The sequence below is a fragment of the Sinohyriopsis cumingii genome, chromosome 6 (genome assembly GCF_028554795.1).
Source record: "Sinohyriopsis cumingii isolate HCF-2022 chromosome 6, ASM2855479v2, whole genome shotgun sequence".
In the NCBI taxonomy this organism is placed as follows: Eukaryota; Metazoa; Mollusca; class Bivalvia; order Unionida; family Unionidae; genus Sinohyriopsis; species Sinohyriopsis cumingii.
In genome coordinates, this window is record NC_142966.1 from 130039170 (window position 1) to 130055610 (window position 16441).

Sequence of the window (16441 nt, forward strand, 5' to 3'; positions counted from 1 at the left end):
TTTGATGTGTAGCAGTCATGATGCAAATTGACAAAGTATTCAGTAAAATACTTGGGTAGTCATTGGAGGAAAATATTTCCCCAAAAGGTTTACATTCACTTGCAGCAATTAACTATAGGACTAAAACATCTATACATCTGGTTCTAATATTTGGTAAGTACATAACTCTGGTGCTAAAGTCTAGGAAATAAATAAGCCTGGTGCTAACGTGAAGCTATGTGTCAGGTGATAGAGCGAAGTGTCAGGAAAGGATATTTGTATAGTGCTAAGGTCAAGGATTATAAAATTGTGTGAATACATTTCAAGATCATTTTAGTGGGTATAAATGAATGATGAGCGAAATTCACTTTATTATTTTTAATCCAGTTTTACATTCAAATTAAACACACCCCATACCATCTTTGGTCCTCTTTTGGTTAAGGGTTATCCTGAAATATATGAGTTTGATAAAAGTTACAGAACATCAAACTGTTATGTCTTTCTCCCTGTTATTCTCAGGTCGCTCTGTTATTTATCATAACAATATAAAATATGTAAGTATAAATATTCATTCATACTGACATTATTGGACAGAAGGTGTAGAATATGATGGATGGCTACCGGTGGTTTATGTACTGACCTTTATAATGCTATAGAACATATCCATTATAATTATACCTAACACCATGTCACTTGGATAATTATAAAACAGAGTAATATTGAATTGAAATTAGCATAAAGTCGGTTTCCTGATGAGCAGGTGTAAACAAACTTTTGCACGCGGTATACAATGTTATGACTCTATAATATAAGTATGAGGCATTTGCAACGAAAGACAGTAAAGCTCACATTAAAGAATATATCAAGAGCAGGAAAATGTAATTTGAGAAAATACAGACCTACAACTGAAAGCATTAGCAGACAGCAAAACAGATAAACAGAAGATATACGTGGATGGGAATCAAGGGAACAACATCCCCCATCTCATCCCCAGCTTTATTTATCCACAAGATATGAATTGGATCCTTAGTAATTGTCTGCTGCTGGCAAGTACAAGGGTGAATGCACTCATTGTACCCTTTAAGTTTGTTGATTGAGTGCATTTGGATCTTCTGATCCAAGTAGCCTGCCAGAAAACGCACCTGAATGGGCCCTATGAAAAAAATATTAATATAATTTAACTGGAGAGTGGTCTGTTTTGTTATTAGTATTTGACATCAATACATACATACATACACGCATGCAAATTGATGCATGCATGCATAGTAAAGATTATACAACTATAATTAAACATGCTCATTTGACTGGATGTTAAGGCATGATCATTTTTTATATTCAACTGCTTTAGTTCATAACAGGTAACTGGTTAAATTGCATGTCAAAAGCTAGTTAGTGAATATTAATTTCAACAGAATTAGGAACTGATATATGTACTTCAAGCATATGATAAGCTTATTTGACATGTAAAACGTGACTATTGACCTCTTATACCTATCTTTTTGTGTGACACTAAGGATTAATTTTTAAAAAGAGTGAAAACCATCAAAACGAAACTTGTTATACCATATAAATATAAATCTTTACACATATGAAATCCTCAGTGAATGGAAACCTTCTCAAAACAAAAAATACTTTTTTCTTTTCCCAAGTGTTTTACTGTATCAACCAGAGTGTAAAGATAGTAAACATTGTGTAGATTTATGTAACATTTTGAAGTAAACATACTTTAGGGATTCTATTCAAAAACGAAATAATAATGAAAGAAACTAAAAGCAATAAAATTTAAAAAGTGACACTATTAATCATAATCAAAATATATAAAACAAAAGCACAAAAAGGCACACAATGAACAACAGAGCCATAAAATGACAAAATGGAAAGACAGAAAAGTAAAATTATCAGCCACTTTTGTAATAGCCATAATAGTCAAAGTTAATATTCACATTTCACAAGCTACAGCGACAATAAGAAAGAAATAAAAATAAAAAATCATTGTAATGTTGACAATTTTTGTACCACTCTCTGGAAAAATGTAGGAGTCAAGACACTTTTGCTATCTACATCAAACACTAGTACTTAACACAACCCAACTGCTCTCCAGCCATCACACACCAATTAGGTTTTGCTGTTAATCTTGCCTCTTCTTGTAATAAGAATGTCAATAATTGTTCTGGATTCTCTGTATCCATATATTTCTGCCGCACTTCTTCTGGGCAGAAGTTCTCCAGCAGCATCCTCACATCATTAACTGAAGAGAAACCTTCAGAGATGAGCTAAGAAACAAGGAAAGAAAGATATAATACATTAGTACATATGTATCTATTGACAAAACTGTACATAAATGTGTAATTATATTAACTGATCAATGTGATAACAAATTGCATCAAGAACACGTTTCCTTCACTAAAATAATGAATGCAATGTGCCACAGATATAGGAAGTGAAAAAGCAGCACATAAAATGGATGAAATTTATCATAAAGTCTGTAAATTAAAAATAAAATATCACGAGTGCTTAAAGTTAAACAAGGTTAACATTAAACAATTAGTGACTTCATTTGTGGTTGATGGCCTCAATGAAAACAATTTTCTTTCCCCGAGTTGCCAAATCATTGTAGCAACAAAAAGTATACTGTTTTGTTACACAAATGTAAATTTTCAAGTTCTTTTTGTGTTACTGATAAATGATGCACACACACTTAACATAAACATAACGTACAACAGTCTGAGGTCTGGTTTTCCTATGCCAATATTATCAGGGATTCCAAATTTTGGAGTAAAAAATGTTTCTTTCACAATACTTGTCTGATCCTAATACCTTAGGATCATAAACACTAACTCACCCACCCACCCCCAGGCAAAAAGTTTTAGTTATGACAGCTAAAAGTTGTCTGCTCACCTAGGTGGCACTCAGACACAGTGATCTTCAGACCAACTGCTATGTGTCATTATACAGCTTCCAGTATATTACTGCTGAAATAATTTCAGTGATGTTCATGTAAAGGTTGTTGTTGTTGTTGTAGGGTTTAATGCCAATTTTCAGCACAAGATAGGCTATACATGGCCAGTATTAATGGTGCAGGAAGAACCCAGGCAAAACCCAGAAATAACCACCGACCCATGAGAAGCTACTGGCAAGCTTTCTCACATACCCACATTGGCCGAACCCAAGAATCGAACCAATGCAGACAGAGGTGGGATGGCAGTGATCTGTAACAGTGAGCACTTTAGACCACTTGGACACTAGGGGCCCCTCATATAAAGGTTAAGAAGTGATGAAAAATATCACAAAGAAGAACAAATGATTGCCTGAAAATTTTATCATATCCTATACATATGTATATCAACATGTCTACAGAATTTAATTTAGCCATTTACAATACTTGCTTAGTGTATTTACAAGGAATACTTCCAAAAAGTATTAGTAAAAGAAATATTGAAAACCATAATAAAAATTGTATAAATTGCAGAATTTGCCTCAGAATGTAGCCAAGGCATTTATATGTTCATCACAAACTGCATTTGTCTGTGTTAGACATGTTTTGAGCAATTGCGTTCACAAAGTATTCTGGATGTTATATGATGATGTACAATTCTCATGATGCAGTGTACAGTGAGGATATATATGACCTATGATCAGATGCTTCATGCTGTTATTATTTAAGCAAACAGATAAAATTACTTAATAAAATGTATACTTCAAATAACTTACAAACTCCAAACAAATAGCATTCTCCTTAGGTATACTCTTTAGGAATATTTGTATGTTCTGAGCAACATTAACAAAACAATAAATACAATTTGTAATAAATTATACAACAAATAAAAGTAATATAAAAAACTAACAAATACCAAACAAGATCAGCAGTATAACTGCTCAAACCTTTCTTAAATGATGATCAAGATGCAATGCTGCATGTGCTGCAGCCCCTATTCTTAGCTCATGAACCATCTGGCTCATATCGCCGGTCCACAGATAGGATATTGATGAAAACAGACAATCTCCCTGCGTGAGACTGTAGCCTGGAACGAATCCAGGAATATGGACATTTCTGAAATGAATGAAATCATTATAGAAAGGACAATTATTGGAAGCAGGCAAAGTGTTTTCAACTTTTGACAAGTCAAGCACCACAAAATGAATGTGGCTTTTCATACAAAGAGAAATTATCAGACACTGGGTTACCTAAATAACCTCCATACTATGGTTGTTGCAACCGTGTTGAGAGAAATTTCATCTGCTTGATATCTAAACATTTATACATCTGGATAAATTATACTTTTATTAAATACCTCAGAGGTCTTAATAATAAGCACAGATATAATATCTTTAACAGCTATTAGTTCTAATAATCCTCTCTGGACCGTACTACACTTGTAAGAGAAGAAACCTAAAGCCTGTAAAAGATTTTTGTGCACTAAAAAGAGCTTTGTTTTATAATTCAGCAACCATATTGAACATTAAAGAAAATAGCTTCTTACCTTTACTGCCAAACATGTTAAATTGCAATAAACATGTTAAACAATTTTTACAGAATATTTCGTTTTACAGCATCCTAAAAATGTGATAAAATACATGTCCCATGAAGAGGTGTGAAATGACAGCTTTGACTTCAAACATGTCGTGCTTAGATTATATTTCATTTTGAATTTGACTTTGAAGATGATACAGTAAACAAAAAACAATGAACAGACACTATATGACAGTAACATTATATATAATCAAACCTAAAAACAATAAAGTAAATAAGCTATCAATCTTTGAAACGCAAAGACTGTTTTGAAGTCTTATTTCCAAACCATAGCCTTATGAATATGGTTACATGTGTGGCATGGGGTTGTCCATAAAGGACGTCTGCAGATAACACCTGTTTTCCTCCCATTCTTTCCCCTTTGTCCGCATGTGGCTTACCCCCCCCCCCCACTGTGGAAGTCCCCTTCTAGCATTATACACTGCTCTATGGTCTGGCAGTGTAATAGCTGGTGCTCTCAAAATAAAACGCTTACTGATCTCATCACAACATGTAGCTCAAAACAAAGAAAAATCAAACAGAAAGTTCTTTCTTTAAAAAAGTCTTTACTCAGGACATAGAACTAAAGTTGTCATCTCACAGAAAGCTAAGTTCGATAGACTGTCAATGTCTTACTCCACTTCAACAAACGCAGACTGTAGAAAGTCAAATAAGTTGCAAACAACTGACAGACTATAATCACTGCTTTCAGTTGTGGAACTGGATGATGCAGTTGACAGAATAGCACTAACAGATTCAGGCTCCACAGCACATATGTATGCCACTTCAGCTTGTGTACTCACTACTGCATGCCTGTGAATATTGTCATGATTGCGCTTCGCAGCCTGAGATGGAAAGTACATGACACACTGATTACAAACGCGCTTCTCTTATTAGCTGGAAAAATAAAGATATTAAAAACTCTATTAAACAGTAAATTGCACATGTTACTGATTAACACACACGTGTGCGGAATGCAGCTGGAGTCGATGCTTTCAGATGTACTGTGTGTAGCAGCAGTGTAGTGGTGGCTACTGGAGCCAGTCGCCTGCTTCAAGGGAGGCTGTCACTAGCTCTGCAATCGCATGGTCAGCCTGGCTCTTCATCACAGGCCAGGCACTGTATTGTCTGAATTGAGAGCATTATACAGGCAGTGGTGCATCTTACTTGGATATTTCTATACTCGCTCAGGTCTGCAGGGCCGCTATGTGGGCCATGTAATCAACCTCAGGCACTGGGAGTCAGACCTATGTATTAATGCAAACCCATTCATATATATTATGTGGCACGAATCGTACAAATTGAAATTGACAAAACTTACTGGAATACATGCAGCAGGCATAAAGTAGCTGTTCAACACAGAATATCTTAACAAAAATACTAACTTGCGGAAGTCCACAAGGTCCTTTACACACCCTCCCCCCCTTGTCTGCATTTGATCAACCTCCCCATCCCCCATCTTTGCGTATGTTCTTTATGGATGATACCCATGGCAACTGGGGTTTTTGAAAGAAGCATTACCTGCTATCAAAGCAATATATTTCATTTAAAAAAATCCAGAACTATCATTATTATTATAACACTATCCTAGTTATGATATTGTGCTTGTCTCTCGATTAAGGGCTGTTATCTTTAAACATAGATGTACCATGAGAAGAATGTTTAAAAATGATGCCAGGGTACTTTCATTATTCAAAAGTTCAGATGAAAATGATACAAAAACTAAAATCGCATCCTGCTAACTCCTACGTACTGAAAGTGACTTCCATGCACCTCGTGTAAGTTTCACTGGAACAGCTCTAACAAGTAATGGTAACCTTTGGCAAGAAATATTACTTTCTATAAAATAATACTGTAAACAAATAACTTACACACAGTTATCATGTTCCATGCTACTCCTCAGTCTTTCCATAACGTTTGGCAGCATTGTGGCAATCGCCTGGGCCAAATTTAAAAACACTTCCCATGTGGCTGATGACAATATCTTTCCCACTTCTGCATAGTTCTTATGCTGAGAATAAAAATGAGATCTTTAATTAAAAAAACTAATAAATATAACCCAAGCCTATTAAACTGAAATATATATATATATATATATATATATATATATATATATATATATATATATATATATATATATATATATATATATATTGGGGACATTGCATTTAACAATAAGTCAGCAACTGTATTTTAAGTATCTGACAGTTACAATATTTTAATATTTTGTATTGGCATGAAATGAGATTAAACAGTTAGAAATGCTAAATTCATGAATGAAATAACTAAGTATTGTGAAATGTTATATCCTTGATGATTTTCAACTTCGAGGAAAATTGCAACAGGCGTATAAAGTACTGGGGGGGAGGCAAATATTAAATTGCTCATTATAACTGTCTTATAATGCACTATAGTAATGATCTTATTTTGAATTGTAATTGTACATTACAAACTTGTAAAAATTCCTGTATGTCCATTGTCCTCGGTCGTGATTGGACACTACTAAGCAGTCTTCTTTTGGGTGCCAACTTTCTTAAGGCACCATTCTGCTGTGGCTGGATTTGGCCATAGTCTCTGGATTCCTCACAATTTTGCTGCTGCTGGTCATTGGTGGTGATTAATTGCCTATACCCTCTATAGGCATTGATAATCTTTCCCAGATCTGCATGATTTAAACTGCATCCTAAATATAAAAAGATCAAAACAACATGTTAGCAAATGTATATATGCATCTGTCAAGTCTTACCTGTCCATACATAATGATTTCAGGAGAAAGCCAAGTTAGTGAGAAAAGCAGTTGGTACCAGTTTTTTATTTTAATTTGAAAAACATAAATGTCATTTTAATTAGAAACAAAACTATATATCCCACAAAAATTTAATCACAAATTAGCTACCAAGACATATTATAAGATAAAGCTAACTTATACACACCTATTAAAAGTATATCTGATGATTTAGCAGAAAATTGGGTTACTAGTTTCAATGAATTATGAACACTGAATTATGAACATCAATATCAGTGATGTGAACATCTGTAAGCCAATGAAATGTGGATGTGTGCTTGTGTGTAAACTGGACTTTTAAAGTAGCTTAAACAGTTTTTCAGTCATATTGTTACAATGTCTGTATTGTGGCAGTTTAAAGCTGACCATTCCTAACACTAACCTCTTAATGCTGAGCGCAAAGCAAGGCAACTGACAGTAACATTTATAAAAGTCTTTGGTATGACTCAGCTGGGGTTCAAACCCACAACCTCACACATCTGAGGTGGTCACTCTAGCCCCTAGGCAACCAGAGCAGTAAGTCAATGAAGTTAAGAACACTGAAAGGAGAGGAATAAAACCCACAAAGAATCATGCCTTTATTGCACAATAGTACATAATAAAATTAAAATATTGTTTGATTTCAAAAGACATAATCTGTGTCACAGATTTTAGATTTATCTTATAATAACATTGAGAAAGATAAGATTATAGGATGGATGACACACTCACCTTTTGTCCAATGTCAAACATTTTTCTTCACTGATCAAAAGAAATGAACATTTGCTCTTATAGTGACATTGACTGTGTCATATATTTTCATATTGTTGTATTATATAAGTAGGGTACAAGAACAAAGATGCACTAAATCATTTGAAGTGTACTTAACAACAAAATGCAAAAACAATGGTAAAAAACATACAGTATCTATTCGCAAATAGGCATATTTGCATATATAGGCCTACCACACCAAACACAATAGGAAAAGTGAACAACCCACGCATAAGCTGATCCATAAGTCCAGCTGTACTGAAAATCTTGTTATTGCTAATCCGAGAGGATAGTCATACCAACATGGAGATGCAGCACAGGATGTACTAGAGTTCAGGTAAGGTATGTGATATAATTCTGGGTTAACTACAACAATATATGCCAGTGGTAAAGAAGAAAACATAAATCTTCAAGTTTGGACCATGTCCCACAAATAAGGCAACCTTTCTTCTCACACAGCTTTCTTTTGTTCTAAATTATTTGGCTTATACACACAATTATAATGTGAATTAAGATGCTTATCTGAACAGAACTCAGCAAAGCATGCAAAACAATATAACTGACTGGCAAGAAAGGCTGAAATAAAAGACAAAATTACACATAAACATTTGGATGAATAAACTATAGACATGTATGCCATTTAAAGTGTTACAAGTCGAATCATCAAAGGTCTCTCATTAAAGCCGACTGTCTTTGATCTTAGTGAGTTTGAGCAACTGCTTCAGCCATCAACTTTTGAAGTGTTAACACATATTTTCATGCCTAATTACAGTAGCTGGCTTAACAAAAAGTCTCATGTTTCCCAATCACAGGTTATGCTTTGGATGCAAGTTAAAGGAACTGCTAATAATTAATCAAAACTTTGACAGATGTGACAATGATAGGAAAATCAGTGATGATGTAAAATACATTAGGGATTGGAGTGAGCATACAGTAATCATGTGTTTAACTTTATCTGTTATTACTTTGTTAGTTTTGCTAAATAGCTACACCAAATACTGGTCTTTTGATAGCATAATATTAATGTTAATAATAATGCATACAAAATAATAATAATGATACTGTTACTACTACTGTACTAATAATAATGCAAATGCTATTCAGTTTATAGTGCATGCATTTGTCATGCACCGAAAGTTTTTTTATATAGCAAAACCTGCATTCAATGGTCAATGTGTCTGCTGTAGTAAGGTTTGACTCTCTCTCACTCTTATATATATATATATATATATATATATATATATATATATATATATATATATATATATATATATATATATATATATATATATATATATATATATGTGTGTGTGTGTGTGTGTGTGTAGAGAGAGAAAGAGTGAGAGAGATGCAGAGAGAGAGAGAGTACACATATTAATAATAATAATGAGGACTATGTATAGCGCCTAATCTTTAAGCGCTTTACAACATCTGTAAGATAAAAAAACATAATAATATTATTACAAAAACAAACAACATGAAATTAGAAAAACATTAAAAAGTGAAAAAACTAGCTGAGAATATTTCAGGTAGGAAACATTATTAGGTCTTTAAGTTTGTTCTTGCAGTCGAAATAAGTGAGTTTTGAGAGCCCTCTTGAATGTGATCACTGTGCCTTTTTTTCTAAGATCAGTGGGCAATTCATTCCACATTGCTGGGCCCTGGTATGCAAAAGAACGCTGTCCATATGACTTTGTTTTCATAGTGGGAATAATGAGTATACAATTGTCAGAAGAGGAGCGTAAGTATCTTGCTGGTGTGTACACATGAATGAGGTCAGATAGGTATGTTGGACTAGAGTCCGACAGTGAAATGTAGCACAGAGAACAAATTTTGTGTTTGATTCTGGATCGAATGGATAGCCAGTGTAGGGTACAGAACAGCGGGGAGGTGTGCTCTGATGGTGGTACTCTAAGTATATCCGATCAGCTGTGCTTTGAACTTTTTGAAGTTTCTGGAGTAGATATTGAAATGAACCAGACAGAATTGAGTTACAATAGTCCAGTCTTGAAAGTACTAATGAAGACACAAGTGTTTTAGTGGCATCAACTGAAAGATATTTGCGAATTGAGCTGATGCGTCTCAGCTCAAGATATGCAGCCTTGCATATGTTCATGACATGTTGGTGCAATGTGAGAGTGCTGTCCAGAGTAACACCTAGGTTTCGTACTGACTGCGTGAATTTAATGTTGGTGTTGCTGATATTTATTGTTTTAGGTAAAGAATGTGAATGAGAAAGTCTTTGTGTTGTGATCAGAATGGCCTCAGTTTTATCATCATTCATCTGCAGCTTGTTACAAGTCATCCATGCTTTCACATCAGAAATGCACCTCTCTACACCTTGGATGGTAGCATCAACTTCAGTTGGGTGGCTAGATTGGTATATTTTGGTGTCATCAGTGTACAATTGGTGAGACACTGGATGATGATCTATGACACTTGAGAGCGACTGAGTGTACAGAATGAAGAGAACAGGTCCAAGAAAAACACCCCTGTGGAACACCACAACATAGATCAACTGGGCTGGAGTGTATTCCATTTGCAGATACAATTTGTGTCCTGTTGACCAAGTAGGACTTTAACCACAGTAGGGTTGTATCATGAATGCCAAATACATGCTGGAGACGGTGAAGTAATATATCATGGTCTATTGTGTCAAATGCTGCAGACAAATCACGGAGGGTGAGGACTGTAATCATTCTGCTATCCAACGCAGAGAGAACGTTATTAACTACTTTTAGAAGAGTAGTTTCAGTACTGTGGCAAGGGCGATATGCAGATTGTACATTGCCGAAAAGACTGTTTGAATTTAGATGAGATACAAATTGGGATAGAACAACCTTTTCTAACATTTTTTAAATGAATGGGAGATTAGAAAATGGGTGGAAGTTCTTTAAATCGTTATGGTCTAGTGTTGGTTTCTTCAGCAGAGGCTTTACAATGCAGTTTTAAAAAATGATGGGAATTCCCCAGATGAGAGAGAGATATTAATAACATCAGTTAGTGAAGGCAATACTGGACCTAAGCACTCAAGCAGCAGCGATGTTGGAATTGGATCAAGTTCACATGACTTTGGTGCACTCGTCATCACGACTGTACATGCGAAATCCATAGAGACAGGTTCAAATGCTGCTAATGGTTGCTACTCAAATTCTGTATCCCAACTGTATGGTGAAGACGAGTCAATTGAAATTGTGGTGTCAAGCTTATCTCTAATGGTTTGTACTTTGTCATGGAAGAAATTTGCAAACATGTCTGGAAGGTGGACTGGAGAGAAGGTAGTTGTAAGTGGTGTTCATTTGTTCCTTGACATTAACTTGTTAGTAATCTTGAACAGTTCTTTGCAGCTGGAATTTTTCATGATCTTAGTAGTGTAGTGTGCTGATTTCACTGCATGGACTATATTTGTGACATTCTTCTTAGCGACTTCATAGATTTGCTTATGAATAGTGAGTCTGGTGGAAAGCCAGAGCCTCTCAGCTTTATGGCAGTCTCTTTTAGCAATGCAAAGCTGGTCCCTAACATTGCTATACCATGGAGAACACTTTTGAATTGATACTCTGCACTTGGTAGCTGGGGCATGTTTGTCAAGTAATGAATGCAGAAAGTTATCAAGTTGCTCTGTGGTAGGAGGTAAGCAAGTTGTTAGGTTAGCTTGGATGTCGTGCATTAGTTTGGTTCTATTTATCATACGGAGGTTTCTCTTAGTAGCAGATAAAGGTGGAGGCTTAGAGACTGATACATCAAGATGGCATATAATCCTGAGGTGATCTGATGCAAGGTCATGGGATACCAGGGAGGACTGCAGAATGTTATCATCAGGTCTATGTACCAAAGAGAATTGAAATTGTTATCATTTGATTTTACAGAGCAATGCAGGATAATACAAGCAGATGTTTTATAAAATAAATACATAATATTATCATACACATTAGAGATTTTTTAATTGGTACTCTACAGAGATTTGAACCTGACTGTGGGTCAACAGAACAAATCCAAATATCATCACAGCCATATAAATAAATATAGACACATTTTTGGGTCAAAATCAGATCGAAATAGTGGACTCATCTATGTTAACCTATTAAAACAATGTGATGTAAAATCATCTAATATAGATTATATATTTCACTGATTATTGAACTTCAACAATATTACTATCATCTTACAAAGTTTAATTGAAATCAGAGATATAGCCTTTTGAGTGGTAAGTAGTAACAGCTAATAGGCAGTCAGATACTCTAGACTATAACAAAACTGAGAGAAACAGGTGGTAGCCTTTCTGCACTTACATTCATGCATTGCAAAAAGTACCAAACAATTACTGCATATTAAATACAAATACCTCTTCGTCTCTCATGAGGGGACTGGAATTTCACATTATCGGGCCACCATTCTGGCCTATAAATGGAAATCCCCCAAAAATCTTGACTGACTCCATGCTTGAAGAAACTAGTATTGAAAGAAAATAATAGCTGTGAGAAAATTACATGATTTCTCTGATAAATAATAATACAAAGATTTAAATAATAGCTGTGAGAAAATTACATGATTTCTCTGATAAATAATAATACAAAGATTTTAAATATATGGAACAAAATACTGTTGCTGAGTGAAAGTCTATAATATTATTTACTACAATGAAAGAATCAGTTGTAACGGTTTGAGAGAAGGCTCATGAAACAAAATGATAATGCGCAAACTGTAGCAACAGAAATTCTGGAACCAAAAAATCATTTGCTTTATTTCGTAATTATGTGTATAGCTGTTTTCATTCTTGCTATGACATGTGTGTGTCTTAGTGACAATAATGGGTCAGATTTTCAAACAATAATCGATTCGACATAACCAACTAATAATCAATTATAATCGGTTAATAAGAGCAAATTTTAATGTTTGTTTGCTATACTGTTATATATTTGCTTAAGAGTTCAAAAGATTCATAAATGTACAGGAGTAATCTCTTTTTATGGCATGCATACTTTAACCTGATAAAAATAATTTTAAAACTTATATTGTGTTTTGTTACCACATAGTCAGCATAGATTTCCTATAATATGTGCAGTTTCATATTTTTTATATTATAACATATGAACATATCACTTTATGTGATTCTGATTGGTCCAATAAAGGCCCTGAAATTATGGAGAAGCATTCTATTTACTGATTGACTGTGATTGTGGAGAAACTCTTTTTAACTCCACATTCTGTAACATTTTGTGTTCAATGAAATTGTATGGCTCTCATGGTGTCCTGTTTCAATGTGGTTAATTTGGTTTGTTATATCAAGTATAACATCTCATAACATGAAAAATGGCTAAAACCACCAAAACATGAACAATAACAACAAGTACAACTATTGGTATTGCTCAGTTGATATCAGTGATGGGTGGTTGGGTGGAGGTATATTTGTAGTATGGAATCCACCCTGCAAATTGCCTACAGAAATGTTATAATCAGCAGTCGGGTGTCTTCTGTGGTCAATGGCCATGTCACTATTAACCTATTAACCAAATAGTGGTTTCACCTTGTCTTCCATTGGTGGCAGCCCGGTGTTTCTTAACCAAGCAGTGGTGTCACCCTGCCTTCAACTATGTGTTTGTGTGGGTGTGTATATATGTGTCTGTGTGCACAACAATTTTTTAAAATACCATCATATACAGGCTGAAGCTTTATCAAAAAAAATTTCAATAAAGTAGCAATATCTGATTACACCAATGCTGCTCATTATCAATAATTATTAATTATTATTTTCCAGTTGTATTAATTCCTACTACATGCCAATTAGCACGTGATTGAAAGTGATATAATGTACCATTAAAACATGTTTACCATTAAAAGATATCTAACAAAATAAAATGCCAGTAATAATATGGACAATTAACCAATGTACCTGAATCAAATCGATGAAAAAATTCAAAACATTTGTATCAAGCAAAATTTTCATGGATTACTTAAAAAGTTCATTCTACAACCTACCTTCTTCTCTCACCAGACAGCTTGCAAGGATACGGAGATCATCCATTGTGTATGTGTCTGGCTCACGAGGATGAAACACTATAATGAAAATGAAAACGAAAAAAAGGTCAGTTCCAAAAAATACATAATGCTTGTCTTTTGTGGTACAAAAATCCTTCAACTGCTCCAAATTTCAATCATATGCAGACTTGACTCAATGAAAGTGTCATAATTATTTAAGATCATATCACCTTATACTCAGTAAATAGTGATAGGTTATTTTCTCTTATTTTTAAGTGCAATTGGCAGTGTAAGAAATGTCAAAGATTTTAATTCTGTACTTTAAAACTTAAATCATTTTTAATACAATAAAAACATGTATAGGGACTATGGAACATAAATTTAACAAATACATTAATGTTCCACCAAAATGCAGGTAAAAGAACCATTAATGCTAGGAATAATGTGATACATTTTCAAGTTTAGAAATATGGCATACATGCCACGTTACACAAATCAACTTGTATTTGAGAAATTAAATGATATCTGAAGACAGTTTTGATTGTACAGTAGTCCTTCTCTTTTATATATATATATATATATATATATATATATATATATATATATATATATATATATATATATATATATATAGGCACCCAATTGGCACCAGAAAAGTGACTATAACAGAGATGGCCTTTACATTAAAGGACTATATGTGATATGTAGAAAGCTATATGTTGTTGTTGTAGGGTTTAAAACCATTTTTCAGCACTAGATAGGCTATACATGGTGGCCAGTATAAATGGTGGAAGAAGAACCCGGGTAAACCCAGAAAGAACCATCGACCCACGAGAAGCTACTGGCAAGCTTTCTCACATACCCACACTGGCAGAGCCTGAGACTCAGAACCCATGCAGACAGACGTGAGATGGCTATAACTAACTTCAATGCATTTAATATCTTTGTTTCAAAGAAATATTAAGTATTGAAAGGTTCTTCCTGTCTTAAGAACAGACTTATTTCAACCAAACATACATTAATAAGTTAAGTTTCAAGCATGATAAGCAAGTGGAGATTTATTTGCATGTACATTGAAAAAACCATTCAAAAACTCCATGTAAATCTTGGTACAAACATCAACTGGCATTTAGAATCATTCTCTTTCCATTTACCCCCTATTACTCGATACTGCTTAATAATCTTACCTGGTACACTAATGTTTATTGGAGTCTTTCCAACATTTACATTGTTCATAATTCTTCTACAAAAACTATCAAATTCTCCCGATTGTTGAAGAGTCAAATAACTTTAACGTTTTCTATTAAATTATTGCTTTTCTGTTTACATGATGAAATGTACAAGTTTTGTGATGATTTATTCCTATACTGCTAACTGTACAATAACATAATTTAATCATGTCGAGCTATAACCATCAAAGCAAAAATTTTCATAGCTATGCAAAGACAATTATTTTATCACAACATTGCTGAACCAATTCCTGTAAATGGATCTTTTTTAAAAATAGAATTTGATATAATTATGTAATAATAACCATTATTGGTACATGTTATAATGTAGTTTGGAAAACAATTCTTTAATTATTGATAACCTGAAATTGGGAAACAGACATCAGTAACTAATAGGATTAATTACCTTAATTAACAAATTAAGATTGGTTCTGGACACATTGAAATAAAAATTGGCTGCATGTGAGTGAGAAATTGAGTCTAAAATGATGACCACATGCTTCATCAGAGGGGAATTTTTGTATAAAAAATCTTAACTGCTGAGAAAACTGGCCTTGTAAAGGAGGTGGCCATTGGTGATGGTGGGAGTCATATATGGGGAAGGGGGTCATTGTATTTCTTTTTCATTAATGAGTATAACATTTTGTATGCCTAGTACAGAATCGAGAGTTAGAAAGGTATTTATTTAAGACACATTACCTTTAAGCTTTTTAGGTTCTTCAACTTCAATGGGCTTTTCACAAGCCTCAACAAACTTAGTTCGCACTACTACATCCTCTACGAATTTCTTCATGTTGGATGAACCTGAAGATAGTGTATATGATGTTGTTTTTAATAAACCAATACCTTCAAACCTGGTGGTAATATAAAAAAAAAATTAATGCAATTTATAGCCCAGTTTGATAACATTATTTACCTCACTGAAAGAGCAATTGCAGAGTTAACATTCTTGCATGAGCGAACATTAGTCACTTCCGGAGAGCATTGTAACAATGGATTTAAACAAAGGAAAAGGCCATCCATCAAAATGAAACATTACGAGTACGTAACATAAATGCTCTGAAAAATACCATTCTTTACTTGAATCATAAAATGTTGATTGATTTAAAACCTCTGATGCTTTTGAAATCGTCTTTCAGCAGGAAATAAATTGTAAAATGTTTCATTTGCTGTCACTTTACAATTTTAAGTTGAATGAAACATGATAAT

At 34.0% G+C, this 16441-nt stretch overlaps 1 protein-coding gene and 1 long non-coding RNA gene across 2 annotated transcripts; both read right to left on the reverse strand.

Moving 5' to 3' along the window:
* Positions 1 to 342: 342 nt before the first annotated feature.
* On the reverse strand, positions 343 to 9092 carry LOC149797958 (uncharacterized). Its single transcript, XM_089963037.1, has 5 exons — positions 7657 to 9092; positions 6943 to 7172; positions 6361 to 6500; positions 3862 to 4030; positions 343 to 2252 (listed from the first exon to the last, which is right to left on the reverse strand). Exons 2-5 carry the CDS (start codon positions 6964 to 6966, stop codon positions 2049 to 2051), a joined length of 537 nt encoding a protein of 178 aa, XP_089819163.1. The 5' UTR covers positions 6967 to 7172; positions 7657 to 9092; the 3' UTR covers positions 343 to 2048.
* On the reverse strand, positions 7746 to 16057 carry LOC149797959 (uncharacterized). The gene is made up of 3 exons (XR_016421638.1): positions 15932 to 16057; positions 14004 to 14081; positions 7746 to 7813 (listed from the first exon to the last, which is right to left on the reverse strand). It is a non-coding gene; the product is annotated as an uncharacterized LOC149797959 (long non-coding RNA).
* Between the last annotated feature and the right edge of the window lie 384 nt (positions 16058 to 16441).